Raw genomic sequence first — 17,439 nt, 5'->3', positions numbered from 1 at the left:
TGTAGTTGTCACCCTTTTAAGTTGTAATGTGGGTATTTAAGATATGTTAGTATATATGATAGAATATTTCTAAAGATAAATAAATTCTATAAATATAAGAAATATGCATACAAACAAATATGCGTTTATTTGATCAATGGCCGCTTAGTCCTCATAACAGGAAAAAAAAATCTACTCTTGAGAAAATCATTTAGACACACAGCCAAATTCATACATTTTAAGAACATATATTAGGAGTTCCCTGGTGGCTCAGCAGGTTCACAATCTGACATTATCTCTGTTGTGGCCTGGATTGCTGTTGTGACATAGGTTCAGTCCCTGGCCTAGGAACTTCCATGTGCTGTGGGCACAGCCAAATAAATTAATAAATAAAAGAACACATTCTATTTATAACCTATGTTATCTTCAGAGAGGTAAAGAAATAATATTTAATTCTTTTGTTAGGGAAAGTTATTTTTCATATAGTTCTTGTAAATAGGCATTTTGGCAAAACTTAAAATAGAAGTTATCCTTCAGAAGAAATCAGTATAGTGTATCATATTTGTTTATTTCATTCATTAAAAATGAATTCGCCATCCCAAAGTGAGAGTTCTCTAGTGGTTCAGTGGGTTAAGAATATGGCCTTGTCACTGCTGTGGCTCTCGCTGCTGTGGCCTGGGTTCAGTCCTTGGCTCGGGAAGTTCTGCATGCTACAGGCATAGCCCCCCCCCCCAAAAAAAATTTGTTTCTCTATCCCAGAGTCAATTCTGTTATTCAAAACCTAATTAACAATTTACATCATCAGAATCTTTGCCTTTCTTTCATTGTCTCATTGTCTGCCTTTAGCCTTTTTACTGAAAGTCAGTGGCCTCTTCAGTCTCTGTATAATAGAAAATTAAGTAGATTGAAAGCCTGAATGCAAGTAAAAGTAAATTATCAAATTTGTTTATTAAGTACGGTAAGAAATTTTAAGCTGCTGCTAATTTAAGTACTTGGAATATTTTTATTGTCTTTGTCTTTTGGTATGATAAAAGACAAAAGTTGACTTTATTGTAGGAAGATGCTGATTATGAGCTAAAAATGAAAATCTACAATGCAACTTGATGATTGTTTCTCTTAATAGAGAACTAATCGTTTTTGTTATTCCTTACCCTACTCTTAATCTTTCTGTGTTCTTAGATAAGGGGTTTCTGACATAAGAGGTTTTGGGCATTTGGCTATGCTAATAAATTCTTAGTCCTCGGGGAAATTATAATCTGTATATTCCTAGGTGTTAATCTGAAAGGTAAAAATATGCATAACTTTGTCATTTTGAGATCGTGGGTAATGTGTTATTTTGTGGCTGTCTGTGGCTGATGTTACTGGAGACATGCTTAAATTGCATGCTTTGTCTGTGACTTCTCTGATAACTTATGTGATCAGTTTCGCTGTATTAAACTTGTTCTTGATGGGGAGGTGGAGCAAAATTGTATAGTAAATCAAAAATAGCTCCTGCCTTTATGTGGTAACTGCATGTTATGCAATGTGTATTTTATTGTTATGTATGTAAAAGCTGCATTTTTATATGAAGTTTTTAAAATCCCTGTTTTTCATTACTCCTCCCCTAGGTTCTGAGTCTTCTGGTAGTGTAGGGTCATCTACGGGCTCTCTCTCTCACATCCAGCAGCCTCTTCCAGGTACAGCTTTCAGCCAGTCTTCTCATGGCGCACCTGTCGTCTACCCAACTGTCAGCACTCATAGTTCTCTTTCCTTTGATGGTGGCCTAAATGGGCAAGTCGCATCTCCTAGCACTAGCTTCTTTTTGCTTCCCTTGGAAGCGACAGGCATACCACCTGGCAGTATTCTGATCAACCCACAAACAGGTTGGTATTCAGAAAAGAGTATTTATTTCAGTTGACCTATCTAGAGTTAACTGAAAATTAAAGAATACATATTAAATGTATTATATGTATAAGCATTGTCAGCTTTTTATTTTTGAGTGATTAGCATTTTCCCTAGAACGTTAATAAAAAACAGTTTATGCTAGAGCATTTTTTATATCAGAAAGTGTGTTTCTCCTTATGATATACATGACATCATCTTTTAGGTCAAAAAGGAGTTTACTTCCTAGAAATGGGACAACCACCTTTCAAAGAGATTTAGTTGATAAAAATTTTATCCTGGGGAAAATAGTTTGCATTTCACTTAGAAGAGGAATGTTAACAGCTGTTATTATATAATGCAGTGGAAAAAACTTATAAGTAATTGTCCTTCTCTATATGTTTATTGTTTCCTCCTGAGGAAAAGCTAAAGAATAATATAATGTTATTAAGTGAAAGAAATTAGGTAGTCATTATAAATTAGTTTGTCAACACATACTTTTCAGTTAGATAGCAGTTCAGTTTGGGAGTTTCTGCTATGGCGCAGTAGATTAAGGATCCAGCATTGCTGCGGCTGTGGTGTAGGTCACAGCTGCAGCTCATATTCAGTCCCTGGCCTGGAGACTTTCATATGCCACAGGCACAGCCGAAAAAAAAAAAAAAGCAATTTGTTTTTATTGAGCATTTACTATGTGTCATGTACTGTGTTAGGTGCTTTAAATACATTATTTATAACAACCCTGTTAGGTAGGTGAAATCTAGTTATATAAATGGAAACCAAATCTCAGAGAAATTAGAAACTGTAGTCAGAATGCATTTCATTAGGTATATTGGCAAAAATGACTTATACTGAGAAAATAAAATTTTTTAAAAAATCACGAGAAGTCAGAATTCCCTTTGTGGCTCAGCTGGTTAAGAGCTCAACATAGTGTCCTCAGGATGCAGATTTGATCCCTGGCCTTATTCAGTGGGTTAAGGATCCAGTATTGCCTTGGCTGTAGTGTAGGCCAGCAGCTGCAGCTCTGATTCAACCCCTAACCCGGGAACTTCCATATGCTACAAATGCGGCCACAAAAACAAATAAAAATAAAAATCCCATGAAGTCTTGGTCTCAAATCTAAATAACATAGCCCAGCCATATGCTAAGATAAAGAAAACAGCCTTAAATTGTTTGGTATCCTTCCTTTTAAGATTCACAGATTTAGGAGTTCCCGTCGTGGCGCAGTGGTTAACGAATCCAACTAGGAACCATGAGGTTGCGGGTTCGGTCCCTGCCCTTGCTCAGTGGGTTAAGGATCCGGTGTTGCCCTGAGCTGTGGTGTAAGTGGCAGACAAGGCTTGGATCTGGCGTGGCTATAGTTCTGGTGTAGGCCGGTGGCTACAGCTCCGATTAGACCCCTAGCCTGGGAACCTCCATATGCTGCGGGAGCGGCCCAAGAAATAGCAACAACAACAACAACAACAATAACAACAACAAAAGACAAAAAAAAAATAGATTCACAGATTTAGCTGATGTGTTGACACATGGTAGTAAGTAGTTGGGCAAGGTAGATATAGGCAAGAGTGTTAGGGGTCTCAGTATTCCTGAAACTTTCCTTTTGTTGTAGAAAAAACCATGGCTTGGAACTCATTACCTTCACATTTCATTTGCATCTCTTTTTCAAAGATAAAGTATTTGAACTTTTGTTTCTGTTAGAAGAATTGAAGAGTTCCTGTCATGGCTCAGTGGTTAATGAAATCTGACTAGCATCTATGAGGATGCAGGTTCGATCTCAGGCCTTGCTCAGTGGGTTAGGATCCAGCATTGCCATGAGCTGTGGTATAGGTTGCAGACACAGCTCAGATCCTGCGTTGCTGTGGCGTAGGCCAGTGGCTGTAGCTCCCATTCTACCCCTAGCCTGGGACCTCCATACGCTGTCCGTGCAGCCCTAAAAAGCAAAAAAAAAAAAAGAAAAGAAAAGAAAAAAGAATTGAATTAGCATAAATAAGTGGCTTTTCAGAGATTCAGTTTTTGCTTTGTAATAGTTATCTTCTAATCCTTCAGGTCAATTTACATTACTAAATTTCCTTTTTTCCTGGAGCAGGATACAAGATGATTTAATAATTTACTATTTTATGTTATTTTTCATTCAAGACATATTCATTTGTGTTTGGTAGCATGAAAGATTCAATTGAGTAGGAAATAATAAAGTGAGAAACCTATCGATCTGTATACCTAATGTTAAATTAGTCCTAAAGTAATCTCTGCTTTTTGAGAACAATGTTACAACACATCCAGTTTTATTCAGACAATCCTTAGGCAAAATGCTTTTTTTTTTTTTTGTCTTTTTTTAGGGCCACACCCGAGGTATATGGAAGTTCCCAGGCTAGGGGTCAAATCAGAGCTGTAGCTGCCAGCCTATACTATAGCTACAGCAACGTAGGATCCAAGATGTGTCTGCAACCTACACCACAGCCCACAGCAACATCGGATCCTTAACCCACTGAGCAAGGCCAGGGACTGAACCAGCATCCTCATGGATGCCAGCCAGTTAGATTTGTTTCCACTGAGCCACGATGGAAACTCCAAGCTAATGGCTTTTACTCAAGTTTTCTCTGCCATTTTTTTTTAACAGTCAACATAAACCCAGCATGACTTGCTTTTAATTATCTCTAACCATCACCTAAGTTATTGGGAAACTAACTGATGAAAATAATTTGACTTTGGGGGACTTTTCCCACTTGATAGCAATGGAACAGTGTGTTCTTCTCTCCCTAATATTATTTTACTATATATCACGTTTATTTTTTAAAAATAGAGGGTCATATACCATGAAAGAAAGGATTTTTTTTCTTTTCTTTTCTTTTTTGCTGTCCCACAGCACATGGAGTTTCCAGGCCCAGGATCAAATCCAAGCCATAGCTATGGCAACACCAGAGCCTCCAACCCATTCTGCTGGTCTGGGGATCAAACCTGGGTCCTGGTGCTGCAGAGACACTCTTGTGCCATAGTGCAAACTCCAAGAAAGGATTTTTGAAGGCAACTTAAGACACTATTATTCAGTCAAATTTCTCTTGTTTTGTGAACTTCCCGTCCTATGTGGGTATCATAGTCAGTGATCACTTTATTTCACATAGTCCTTTCTTTATTTTTTTAAGTAATCCAGTATATTTTTTAAAATAATTCAACATATAGTAAGGAAAAATAATAACCTTTGAATCTATTTGTATGTACATTGAAGTCTGGAAGAAGGTAAGTTAGAAATTATAAAATAAGGACGCTGTCCTCAAGTACACAGTTTAAAACTTGAAGTTATCAGAGTTCCCTTTGTGGCTCAGCAAGTTAAGGACCCAGTGTTGTCTCTGTCAGAATGCAGGTTCTATCCCTGGCCTTGCTCAGTGGGTTAAGGATCTGGCGTTGCCACAACCTGCAGTGTAGGTTACAGATGCAGCTTGGATCCTCTGTTATTGCTGTGGTATAGCCCCAGCTGTAGCTCTCACTTGACCCCTATCCCAAGAACTTCCTTATGCTGCAGGTGCAGCTGGAAAAAGAAAAAGAAAAAGGATTGAAGTTACCAGCCATTTTAATTTTCATCGTTTTAATCTTACTAGTTAAATATTTGCAGTGTGATCTCTAACTTAGATATTTCTCACCACCTAACAGGCTAATTAATAAATTTCCAGTATGTCCCAAAGTGAAGTATTTTTTTTTATTAAAACTAAAATATATATAACACTACAGGGTTACAATCCTATAACCTCTTGAGCAAGATGTGTTTCAGAATTTAGTTTTTTGGAAAATACTGTGTCTTTTAAAGTAACTTAAGTAGTTTCTGGAGTGGCCCCTGATAGTAAAACACTGCAGCAAATATTTTGAACATTTACTCTAAGTTAATAATATAAAGACTATTAATAGCCTCGTGTAAGATCAGACTTTGTTTTTGAAGCTAAGAGAACCTTTGGTTTTCAGAAAGTTGAGGCTTTTGGAATTGTGACTAAGGATTGAAGACATGTTGTAAATTGTAGAATGACCTGTTTTCAATCTCCATTAAAAGTGCATTTTTTTTTCTTCCTCTTTTAATTTTTCAGGTCAGCCGTTCATAAACCCAGATGGGAGTCCAGTTGTGTATAATCCTCCTATGACTCAACAACCAGTTAGAACCCAAGTGCCTGGACCTCCACAGCCACCTCTGCCACCCCCACCACCTCAACAACAAGCAGCTAATCACATTTTCTCACAGGTGCACATTACCACGATTACATAATGCTAATTTCACCTGCCTTTGCATATTTGGGACTGAATTCACTAATTGTTATTGCAATAGCCTAAGTAAGTATCTCTTAGAACTATAATATTATCCACCAGTGATGTCTCACTCACTACCTGTAGGAAGAGAGGTTAAATTCAAGAGTTTTTCAGCTAATAAATACAGAATATGTATTGGTAAAAAAGGAACTTTTTATCTCATAAGCCTCCGTGGTGAGTATTTTATCCTTATTTCACAACAGCAGGAATCAAAATAAACTAAGATTGTTCATTATCCCCGTGAGCAAAATGAGTTGTAAAATTCAACAGATCAAGAAACTGAGTTGAATTGCTGCCAGGTGCTCTCCATCCCACCTACCCTACGAAAGATAAAGGCAAAAACATTGAGGTAGAATTCTCAAAAGCACTCTTAATACCATCTTGAATTTGTATAAATGTTTATAGAGTTTACACATGTATCTTCACATTCAGGCTTTTCCCCTATAGATTATTCATGCTTGCTGAACTTGATTATATCAGTGTAAAACTTACTTTCATTCTATCCTTTAAAGGTTATGTAACATACCAAAAACAGTTGTACCATTATTTATACTTCTCTTTCCCTAGAAGATGATCTAAATATTCCACTGGAGAGAACATGCAGAGTAATTTTTTGTGAAAGAAGTATAGTGATAAAATTGAATTGGAGAAGTTTCATTGGTTTTGCTCACAGGTTATATTATTTGTATTGCAAGGGTGAAAAATATATGAGCAGTTTAATAAAGTTATGAAATATTTTCAAACTAAAATGAAAATAATTGTTGCTCTGGCAGTTAAGACTCCTAATACGGTGCAAAGCAATTTCTCTAAAGTAGGGCTTCTAGGTTTGTGATGCTCTTCTGAGCCCATGCAAGTGAATGGAGAGAAAATGGCCTAAAAGTATTTTCAAAGACTCCCATACTCACTTCCCAACCACGTTTGCTTACATATGCTCAGGTACATGTTAGACAATGTAAAACTCCCTCCCTGGCCTTGATTTCTTTCAACTTGGTCGTGAAGTGATTCCTTCTAATTTCATGTAGTCATCTTTGCAGTGCTATGTGTTTCACCTGAAGCTTATACAGATGATTTTCATTTGATTTCATTCAGTGGAGATAATCATAGTTTAGCAGCTTCAAAAAAATCCTAAGAATTTATCTGTAGTTATATATATCAGGTTATTATCTCTCAGAAGTAGCTTTGTCAGATTTAGTTTTAAGAGACAATCCTAAATAAAGATGTGGCAGTTTAGTTTAGAAATGATGTCTTAATAGACATAATTTGAAATCTGGGGTATGCATCAAACTCCATGGCTGACTTTCCTGGCATTGCTTGAAGTGTTTCTGGTAATTCATCATCAAATACAAAAATAGAGAATTTGATGAACAAATGATACTTAATAACTATCTTTTGCACAATGAGATAATCCATCTATGAAATTTCAAATAACCAAACAAATAATGCAGTGAATTCCAAAGGGGTGCATTCTTGAAACCAGTCACTTTAAGTGGATGTTGTTTTGCAGCCAGTTGCAGTTTAAGTAGAAAAAAAAGGAAATGCTAAGGCTTATTCTTTTCTAAGTGGTGTCAGAATTTCACTTTGATTAGCTGGTGTTATAGCCCACATTTTTGTCATTACCACCTGACACTGGGAGACATTAATTCATAGCCTTAGTGCTCATATTACTCTTTCTTTTATTCTTCATCAGACTACAGCTTTTGTTTCATCTGACATTTATACAGTAGGTCAAGTTGTCTGGAAAAACAGTTATGTCTTATAACACATTGATTGAATAGCTTGTACTTGGTAGTTCTAAAGGTACTGCACGTCATTTAATGTGACGTGCTGTCCTCAGTTAGGATGCTCACTGTTTCTAATCAAGAGGTTGGTGGCTCTTCCATAGATCTTTCAGCTTTTACCTTTTTTGGTACTTGAACTCTATATTTTTTTGCATAGAATTCAAAACTAATCTTAACCTCTCAATTTTTAGAAACTATTGTGTTGATTTTGTGGTAGAAAGGCAACTCATGTCTTAGTCATAAGAATTTCTCCTTAGATTATCTCAAGGTAATCTTATTTAGTTTATTTTGCATTTTTATTTATTTATTTATTTATTTATTTTTGGTCTTTTTGCTATTTCTTTGGGCAGCTTCTGCGGCATATGGAGGTCCCCAGGCTAGGGGTTTAATCGGAACTGTAGCCGCCGGCCTATGCCAGAGCCACAGCAACGCGGGATCCAAGCCGCGTCTGCAACCTACACCACAGCTCACGGCAACGCCAGATCATTAACCCACTGAGCAAGGGCAGGGACCAAACCCCTAACTTCATGGTTCCTAGTCGGATTCGTTAACCACTGCGCCACGACGGGAACTCCTATTTTGCATTTTTAAAGTATACTCTGGAAATATTGTCCAGAAGGAGATTCATATATATACATTTTAACCAAAAATAAATTTTCATTAGACAAAATTTCTTGTGTTCCTCCAGTGCTTGCCTAAATGGCTATATATAGATCACTTAATTTCCCTTAACCTGATTGCCATTTATAAAGTGGATTATGATAGTCATTAAACCAATATGTATATTACCCCTTTGTAATAAACTATAAAAATGTAAGATTGGAAAGCTAAATGCCAGTGTTAGCCTATTGATGACCAGCTCTATTCCCTAAGATTTAGAAATGATTGAAATATTTTTCGTTATTTAAAAACACCTGTTTCTTGAGTGCTCTTGGAAAACATAAAACTTAAATTTTCTTTCCTGAAATACAGGAGTGTTTTGTTAGCAAAATAAATAAATAAATAAATAAATAAATAACTACAGTGGATCCTTGAACAACATGAGTTCGAACTGTGAGGGTCCACTTACACAGATTTTTGACCACACAGAGGGTTGGTGCCCTTAACCTCTTGAGTTGTTCAAGGCCAAGTGTAGTTTCTCAGCTTCTAATAATCTCTCATAAAAATTTTCAGCTAGAAAAAAAATGTGTTTATCGTCCTTACATAAAAGAGACCTGTTTGTGTGTGCATAAGCTTATATATGTATGTGTGTATTTTCTTTGGGCTGTTATTAATGATACCCCCAATACATTTTCCTTTAAAAATTGCTAAAATTTAGGCACTTTGTTCCCAAAAGAGTTATCTAATCACACTTTATCAGATAGAGAGGATACTCGGCATAGATATTAAGTTACTCTGTCTATCTAATCATGTTTTAAATTTAAATGTCTGTTTTCATAAATTTTCTATGTAGTTTCTTCACTTAGTATTGTTTTTTGTTGTTTCCTATAATGTATTTTAGGTGACTTTGTAGTTTTAAGCTATTGCCAAAAAAGTGTAACTTTCCATTTTATGCAATTCTTCTAACATTTTATTCTGACATTAACATTGTTTGCCAACCTGTTATTCCTTAGCCTATTCGTCCTCTGCAGTCCTCTTCACAGCCTGTTCAGTACTCTTCAGCCCCTTACCCATCCCCGCTCCTGCCAGTCTCACCCACCCAGCAATACTCCGTGGTACTATATCTCTATTCACCTCCTGCGTTGTCTCTGTGGGTGGATATGTAATGAATCCTCGTGAATGTGATTAATGTGATATGTTCTTTTGTGATTTTTTGCAGTCAGGGGTACATATATTTTGAAAAAGTATTTCTAACTTGTATTAGAAATAAATTTATTCTTTTCCATGAACTATTTGTTATATTGGCTTATTATGCTGATTGTATAAAGCCTTATCTTCTCCTGCTTTTTCATAATGAAATAATTTTGAAGTTAACTATTCTAGTCCTAAGATATTTTAGCTGCTTTTCTCATTGAGGTCGGTGCAGGTCTTTGCAGTCCTGGGGTGGGAGCTTTCATCTAGGTTTAGGCTTTCTTGTTTCCCAGTGCCCCAGGTCTATTAGACTTAGTGGCAGTTATTAGGTTGAATTGGAGCTTCCTGTTACCTAAGACATCCTCCTAAGATGATTAATCTGTAACTATAAAGTAATGGTACCTCATTTCATCCAAAGTGTGCCCAAATTATACCTGTCAGCAAGAATTCAGACACACCAGTGCCATGTGTTCTTTGACCTTCTCTTAATATGAAATAGGCATTCAATAAATGTTAGTTTACTTCCTTTAAAATGAATCTGCCTCACAACCTATATACTTTTCCCAGGTTATTTTTCAGACTATACGGCTGTCTGATTTTGAAATTCCATTCCAAGTTAAATTATAAGCTGTATCTTAAAATCATTGGACACTTTTTAGAAATGTTTTATTGGTGATAGGATTTTTTTGTTTGTTTGTTTTGGGGGTTTTTTTGAGCTGGGAAGCAACTTTACTTACTAGCCTTTGTTCTGAATGATTTGCAAAAATCACTTCTAGTCTAAAAAATGAAATCTTCCCGGCATTGAGAAAATTGACATTTTTAAAAGTAGCATAGAGCTACAAAAATGTTTTGTAAAATGGCAGATAATTGGAATGAGAAAACAACTCCTTTACCAAAATGGCTCTGATTGTGGTATGTAGTTATGGTATCTCTTTTTAAAAATATTTGGCCATATTACCTAGTAATTATAGCTGATAGGTATATTTAGGTGTATTTTTCACTTCTGAAACTAGGTGACTAGTGCTAGACTATGTCACAGCAACCATTTGGAAAGAGTAAAACCATATATTTTCAGTGGTTATATCAGATTCCTTTTTTTTTTTTTCAAATTCTTTATCTTCTCCATAGCCCTAATTTACTTTGCCGAAATCAACTGTAGAAATTGCAACTTTGATCTGACAACTCAATTGATACATTTTTAAGTAACTTTTTTTCAAATTTTACCTCATTACAAAATGTGATTTATATTGTTGCCAATCTGTGGTTCCTTGGGAGCAAGAGAGTGCCATTTTAACCCCATCATTGTCATTTCAGTGACATTAGACTAGTCAGAACTCATCCTTAGACTGTGAGTCAAAGAAACGTTTGCTAGATAACATATAAATCGTAACCCTGTCTTGTCAGGACACTATTTCCTGCTAAGTACCAAAGGCAGTATGAAACTGTTGTTTGGGTACATTTACCTAACATCTGACTTAAGGAGCAGACTGTAAAACAGTAAAGAATAGAATTTATGGCCAAATTATTTTTGAGAGATTAGAGAGAAGGAGGGTAAACTTTATATATTTTATTTCATTTGCACTAGTGTATTTGATTGTTGGGTACAGTAAGAGATATAAAAAATAATAGAACCTGAATCTTGCCTTCTGGGAAGAAATGCAATGATCTAAAGTAAAGAATAATTAATACCATGCCTTGTTAGTATCTTGGTCTTTGAAGTCCTTTCAAAAAATGTTAATTGTATAATATAAAAGTGTGCCTTTAATCTTCATTTAAGTGATTGTCTTTTTTTTAAATTGTGAAATGTTGTTATACCCTCCTTTTTTCTGCATGCTGTACATTTCCGTTAGATATATTTTATAAATAACTTGTAATGACAACATTGTAATATTCCTGCCTTTCTGCCTTAGAGTTCTAATTTTCTTGAAGCTATTTTTTCTATTAAATCATGTGTGTTGTAGTTATATGATTTCCACAGTATTATATACTACTGTACTTCCTAAAATATATGAAGTATTTTTCTTTGATAAGTGTGGTCTGTATATGAAAGGCTTACTGATTTCTGACTTTTCCCTTTTTTAGCAGGATACCCTTGGGTCTCAGTTTAGTCATATGAGTCTTGCCCGCCAGCCATCTGCAGATGGTTCTGACCCTCATGCCACCATGTTCCAGTCCACTGTTGTTCTTCAGTCCCCACAGCAGTCTGGTTATATCATGACGGCAGCTCCTCCACCACCACCACCACCTCCGCCTCCTCCTCCTCCTCCTCCCCTACCACCTGGGCAGCCAGTCCCTACTGCTGGCTATTCTGCCTCTGGTCATCCTGTCAGCCAGCCTGTGCTCCAGCAGCAGGGGTTTATTCAGCAGCCCTCTCCACAGGTACATTGCTTTTTCATCTTTTCTTTCCCCTGAAAGCCTCTCATTTAGGATCACTTTTAACTTTAGAGAACTTATTTTTATTTATTTATATATTTATTTTGGTCTTTTTGTCTTTTTTCAGGGCCGCACCCTCGGCATATGGAGGTTCCCAGGCTAAGGGTCCAATCAGAGCTGTAACTGCCGGCCTACCCCACAGCCACAGCAGCACTGGATCTGAGCTTCACCTGCAACCTACACCACAGCTCATGGCAACGCTGGATCTTTAACCCACTGAGTGAGGCCAGGGATTGAACCCAGTCCTCATGGACGCTAGTCAGGTTCACTAACCACTGAGCCTCAACAGGAACTCCTAGAGAGCTTATTTTTAATTTCATATGAATAGAATTTGTGAGAATGTGTAAACAGAGCTTGTTATCTCCCCTTCTCTGGAGATTTTCAAGTGCATGCTATAGAACCACATGACAGGTAGACACTTCAGTTGGAGAGTTAAACTAGGATTTTTTGAGTTTCCATTTGTCTCTGAGAGTTTTGTTATAATTAGCGTAAGAGAGAAACAGTAAATAAACTATAAAAATAAAATGATGAACTTCAGAAAGAAATAGATCTTGAATTAACACCTTAACACCATTGACTCTTTGGTGCAGGAACATGGTAACTCTCTCCACTTATCTTCCTTAATGTTTTTGCAAACAGTATTATGTAATTTTCATTACACAAGTGTTACACATACTTTATTACATACTTTATTAAAAAGATACCTAAGTATTGGATGTTTTGAAGTGATATTATAATGGAGATTATATATAGACATAAAATTGTTTTTTGTATATTGATCTTGTATCCTTTGGACTTTCTAAATTTAGTGGGGTGTTTTTGTAGACTGCTTAGGATTTCCTCTAAAAAGATTGTACTATGTGTATTATCCTTTCCATCCTATATGGTTTTTGTTTCTTTTTCTTGCCTTTTTATATTAGCTAGGAGCTCCAGTGTTTGATAAATATACTCATCACAATAGAGGGAAATAAAATCCCTAGAATCTATATGTTAACTTAAATGTAAGTTTTGAAAGTACTTATTTTTTCCTTGTTTCCAGTCTTAGGAGCAATCATTTAGTCTTTCATCATTTAACTGTGATATTATCTATGGGTTTTTTGTACATTTCTTTTTTTCTTTTTTTCTTTTTATGGCCAAACCTATGTCCTATGGAAGTTCCCAGACTAGGGGTTGAATCAGAACTACAGCTAATGCCTACAATATAGCCACAGCAATGCTAGATCTGAGCTGCATCTGTGACCCATGCTGCAGCTTGCAGCAGCACCAGATCCTTAACCCATCGGTAGAGGACAGGGATCCATCCTGCATCCTCATGGGGACTAGTTGGGTTCTTAACCTGCTGAGCCACAATGGGACCTCCTTTACCTTTCTTTTCTATTCCTAGTTTGCTGAGAATTTACCATGAATGGAAATTAATCTTGTTTTTTTTTTAAAAAAAAAAAAAGCTTTTCTGCATCTATTGAGGTATATGTATCACTGGGTTTAATTAAGGATTTTTTGCTTGTATAATCAAGGATATTGATCTGTAGTTTGCTTTTCAGGTTGTAGTCTTTTTCAGGTTGTGGTACCAGGGTATTACCTCAAAATGAGTTGAATAATGTTCCCTCCATTATTTTCTAAAGAAATTTATGTAGGATTGATGTTATTTCTCCTTTTTTTTTTTTTTTTTTAGGGCCACACACACAGTATATTTAAGTTCCCAGGCTAGGGGTTGAATCGGAGCTGTAGCTGCTGGCTAATGCCACAGCCACAGCAACACCAGATCCAAGCCACATCTACAACCTACACTGTAGCTCACAGGAGCACAGGATCCCTAACCCACTGAGTAGGGTCAGAGATCAAATCTGCATCCTCATGGATCCTAGTCAGTTTCTCTACTGCTGAGCCACAACGAGAGCTCCTGATGTTATTTCTTCTTAAATGTTGCTATAATTCACTAATGAATCTATCTAGGCCTGGAGGGGGTTTTGCAAGGAAATTTTTAAAAATTACAAATTCTATTTCATAGTAGATATAGAACTATTTCAATTTCCTTTTTCATTTTGGGTCAGATTTGGTAGTTTGTATGCATCTCATTTATGTTCTTAAATTTATTGACATAAAGTTGTTCATAATATCCCCCTATTATACTTTTAGTATCTTTTGGATCTCAGTGGTATCACCTGTTAATTCTTGAGTTTGGTAATTTTAGTCTCTTCTTTTTTCTTTGTTACGTTAACTAGACAATTATCAATTCTATTCATGTTATTTTTTTTAAACTTAGGGTTTTGTTAATTATTCATTTTCTGTTTGAACTGTTAACTAATATAAGTTTTTTAATGCTATAATTTTTCCCTCTAAAGTATTCTAGCTGCAGTGTGCAGATTTGGTTATTTGTATTTTTTTTTTTTTGTCTTTTTGCTATTTCTTGGGCCGCTCCCGTGGCATATGGAGGTTCCCAGGTTAGGGGTTGAATCGGAGCTGCAGCCACCAGCCTACGCCAGAGGCACAGCAACGCTGGATCCGAGCCACGTCTGCAAACCTACACCGCAGCTCACGGCAACACCGGATCCTTAACCCACTAAGCAATGGCAGGCACCGAACCCGCAACCTCATGGTTCCTAGTCGGATTCGTTAACCACTGTGCCACGACGGGAACTCCGGTTATTTGTATTTTTATCATTTAGTTCAAAATGTTTATGACTTTTTTGGGAGTTCCCTGGTGGCTCATCAGGTTAAGCATCAGGCCTTATCACTGCTGTGGTTCAGGTTTGATCCCTGGTCTGGGAACTTCCACATGCTGTGGGTATGGCAAAAAAGAAAGAAATTTTGCCATTCTCATTAAAAAAAAAAAAAGTTTATGACTTTTTTGACTCAGGATTTATTTAGAAGTGTGTTCATTTCCAAATATTTGGGGACCTTCCAGATACCTTATTGTTAATTGATTTCTACCTTAATTACATATGGTCAGGGAATCCAAGATTTTAGTCTTTTGGAACCTGTTAAGTCTTATTTCATATCCCAGCATGTAGTCTTATAGGGAATGATCTATGTGTACTTGAAAAGAATTTCTGTTCTACCATTTCAGTGTTTTGTGGTTTTGTTGTTTTGTTGTGTTTTTTTGTTGTTTTTTTTTTAGATAAAGTTACATATATAACATAAAATTAACCACTTTAAAGTGAACAATTTAGTGACAACTAGTACATGTACAGTATTTTGCAACCCTCACCTTTGTCTAGGTAAAAACACATTTTTTATCACTGCAAAAGAAAACTTTGAAACCATTAAGCAGTTGCTCCCGACGCCCCTTGTCCCCCAGCCCCTGGCAGCCACCAGTCTACACTCTCTATGGATTTACTATTCTGGGACTTCATAGTAATGAAGTCATGCAGTATGTTACATTATGTGTCTGCTTTAACTTAAGGTAATGTTTCAAGGTTAATCCATGTTGTGGCATGAACCAGTACTTCATTCCTGTTTATAGCTGAATAATAGCCATTTTACATATATGCTGCAGTTTGTTCATCTTTTCCACCATTATTGGATTTGGGATGTTTCTACCTTTTGCCTGTTGTAAATAGTGTTTCTATGAACATGTAAGTCCATGGATTTGTTCCAGTATCTGTTTCCATTTCTTTGGATATATATTGGATCATTTGGTAATTCTATGTTTAACTTTTTGAGGAACTGCCAAGCTGTTTTCCGTGGTGTCTGAACCATTTTATATTCTCACCTGCAGTGTGTAAAGTTTTCAATGTCTCCATATCCTTGCCAACACTTACTACACATCATCATCATCATCATCACCACCATCACTCTTGCCATCATGTGGGTATGAAGTGGGTATTTCATGATTTTGACTGGCATTTGCCTGATGATTAGTGATGTTGATCATCTTTTCATGTGCTTGTTGGCCATTTTATATCTTCTTTGAAGAAATGTCTATATCTTTTGCTTACTTTTATTTTTTATTAAAGTATAGTTGATTTACAACATTGTGCCAATTTCTGCTGTACAGCAAAGTGACTCAGTTATACATATACATTTTTTAAATATGATTTTCCGTCATGGTCTATCCCAGGAGATTGGAGTTTTGCCTGTTTTTTATTTTTTATTTTTTTAAGGTTTTTATTTCTTCCAATATTGTTGATTTTCCATGTTCTGTCAATTTCTACTGTACGGCAAAGTGACCCAGTCACACTTATATATACATTCTTTTTCTCACATCGTCCTCCATCATGTTCCATCACAAGTGACTACATATAGATCCCTGTCTACACGCAGGATCTCATTGCTTATCCACTCCAAATGCATTAGTTTGCATCTTTTAACCCCAGACTCCCAGTCCTTCCCACCGCCTCCTCATCCCCCCTTGGCAACCACAAGTCTGTTCTCCAAGTCCATGAGTTTCTTTTCTGTGGAAAGTTTCATTTGTGCCATATATTAGATTCCAAATATACAGTATTCCATATGGTATCTGTCTTTCTCTTTCTGACTGACTTCACTTAGTAAGAGAGTCTCTAATTCCATCCATGTTGCTGCACATGGCATTATTTTGTTCTTTTTTATGGCTGAAAAAGTATTCCATTGTGTACATACACCACATCTTAATCCATTCATCTATCGGTGGGCACTCAGGTGTTTCCGTGTCTTGGCTGTTGTGAATAGTGCCACAATGTACATACGGGTGCATGTATCTTTTTCAATGAGTTTTATCTGGATATATGCCCAAGAGTGGGATTGCTGGGTCATGTGGTAGTTCTATATTTAGTTTTCTGAGGTACCTCCATACTGTTTTCCATAGTGGTTGTACCAATTTATAGTTTTGCCTGTTTTTTAAATCAAATTGTCTTTTTGTTGTTGAATAGTGTCCTTTATATATTCTGGATACTAGACCCTTACCAGATGTGTGACTTGGAAGTATGTTGTCCCATTCTGTAGGTTGTCTTTTAACTTTCTTGATGTCTTTAATGAATAAAGTTTTTTTTAACTTGATGAAGTCCACTTTATCCATCTTTTCATTTTGTTGGTCTTACCTAAGAATTCATTTCCAAACCCAAGGTCATAAAAATGTATTCCTATTTTCCTCTAAGAATTTTATGGTTTTAGCTCCTGTATTTAAGTCATTTATCTCTTCAGAGTTAGTTTTTGTATATGGTCTGAGTTAAGGTTCCAACTTCATTCTTTTGCATGTATATATCTATTTATTCCAGCATCATTTGTTGAAGACACTATTCTTTTCCCAGTCAATAATCTTGGTACCTTTGTCAAGTATCATGTGACCATAAATATGAGTTTATTTCTGGACTCTCACTTTTACACTATTCTGTATTTC

General features: G+C 36.3%; 1 protein-coding gene across 18 annotated transcripts in view; it reads left to right on the top strand.

Annotated features, from left to right (window-relative positions):
* The window catches only part of R3HDM1 (R3H domain containing 1), a 177,557-nt gene that overhangs the window by 109,999 nt on the left and 50,119 nt on the right, over window positions 1–17,439 (top strand). For 10 of the 18 annotated variants that reach the window (XM_047772046.1, XM_047772039.1, XM_047772043.1 and 7 more), the window contains 4 exons: window positions 1,587–1,841; window positions 5,907–6,058; window positions 9,515–9,616; window positions 11,775–12,071. In XM_047772046.1, coding sequence (XP_047628002.1) covers window positions 1,587–1,841; window positions 5,907–6,058; window positions 9,515–9,616; window positions 11,775–12,071 — 806 coding nt within the window. The remainder of the gene's footprint in view (window positions 1–1,586; window positions 1,842–5,906; window positions 6,059–9,514; window positions 9,617–11,774; window positions 12,072–17,439) is intronic. The other 8 variants (XM_047772048.1, XM_047772045.1, XM_047772047.1 and 5 more) reach the window with 5 other exon arrangements.

The sequence above is a fragment of the Phacochoerus africanus genome, chromosome 3 (assembly GCF_016906955.1).
Source record: "Phacochoerus africanus isolate WHEZ1 chromosome 3, ROS_Pafr_v1, whole genome shotgun sequence".
NCBI lineage: Eukaryota > Metazoa > Chordata > Mammalia > Artiodactyla > Suidae > Phacochoerus > Phacochoerus africanus.
Note: the sequence above shows the minus strand (reverse complement) of the source record. Positions and strands in the feature narration are given on the sequence as shown.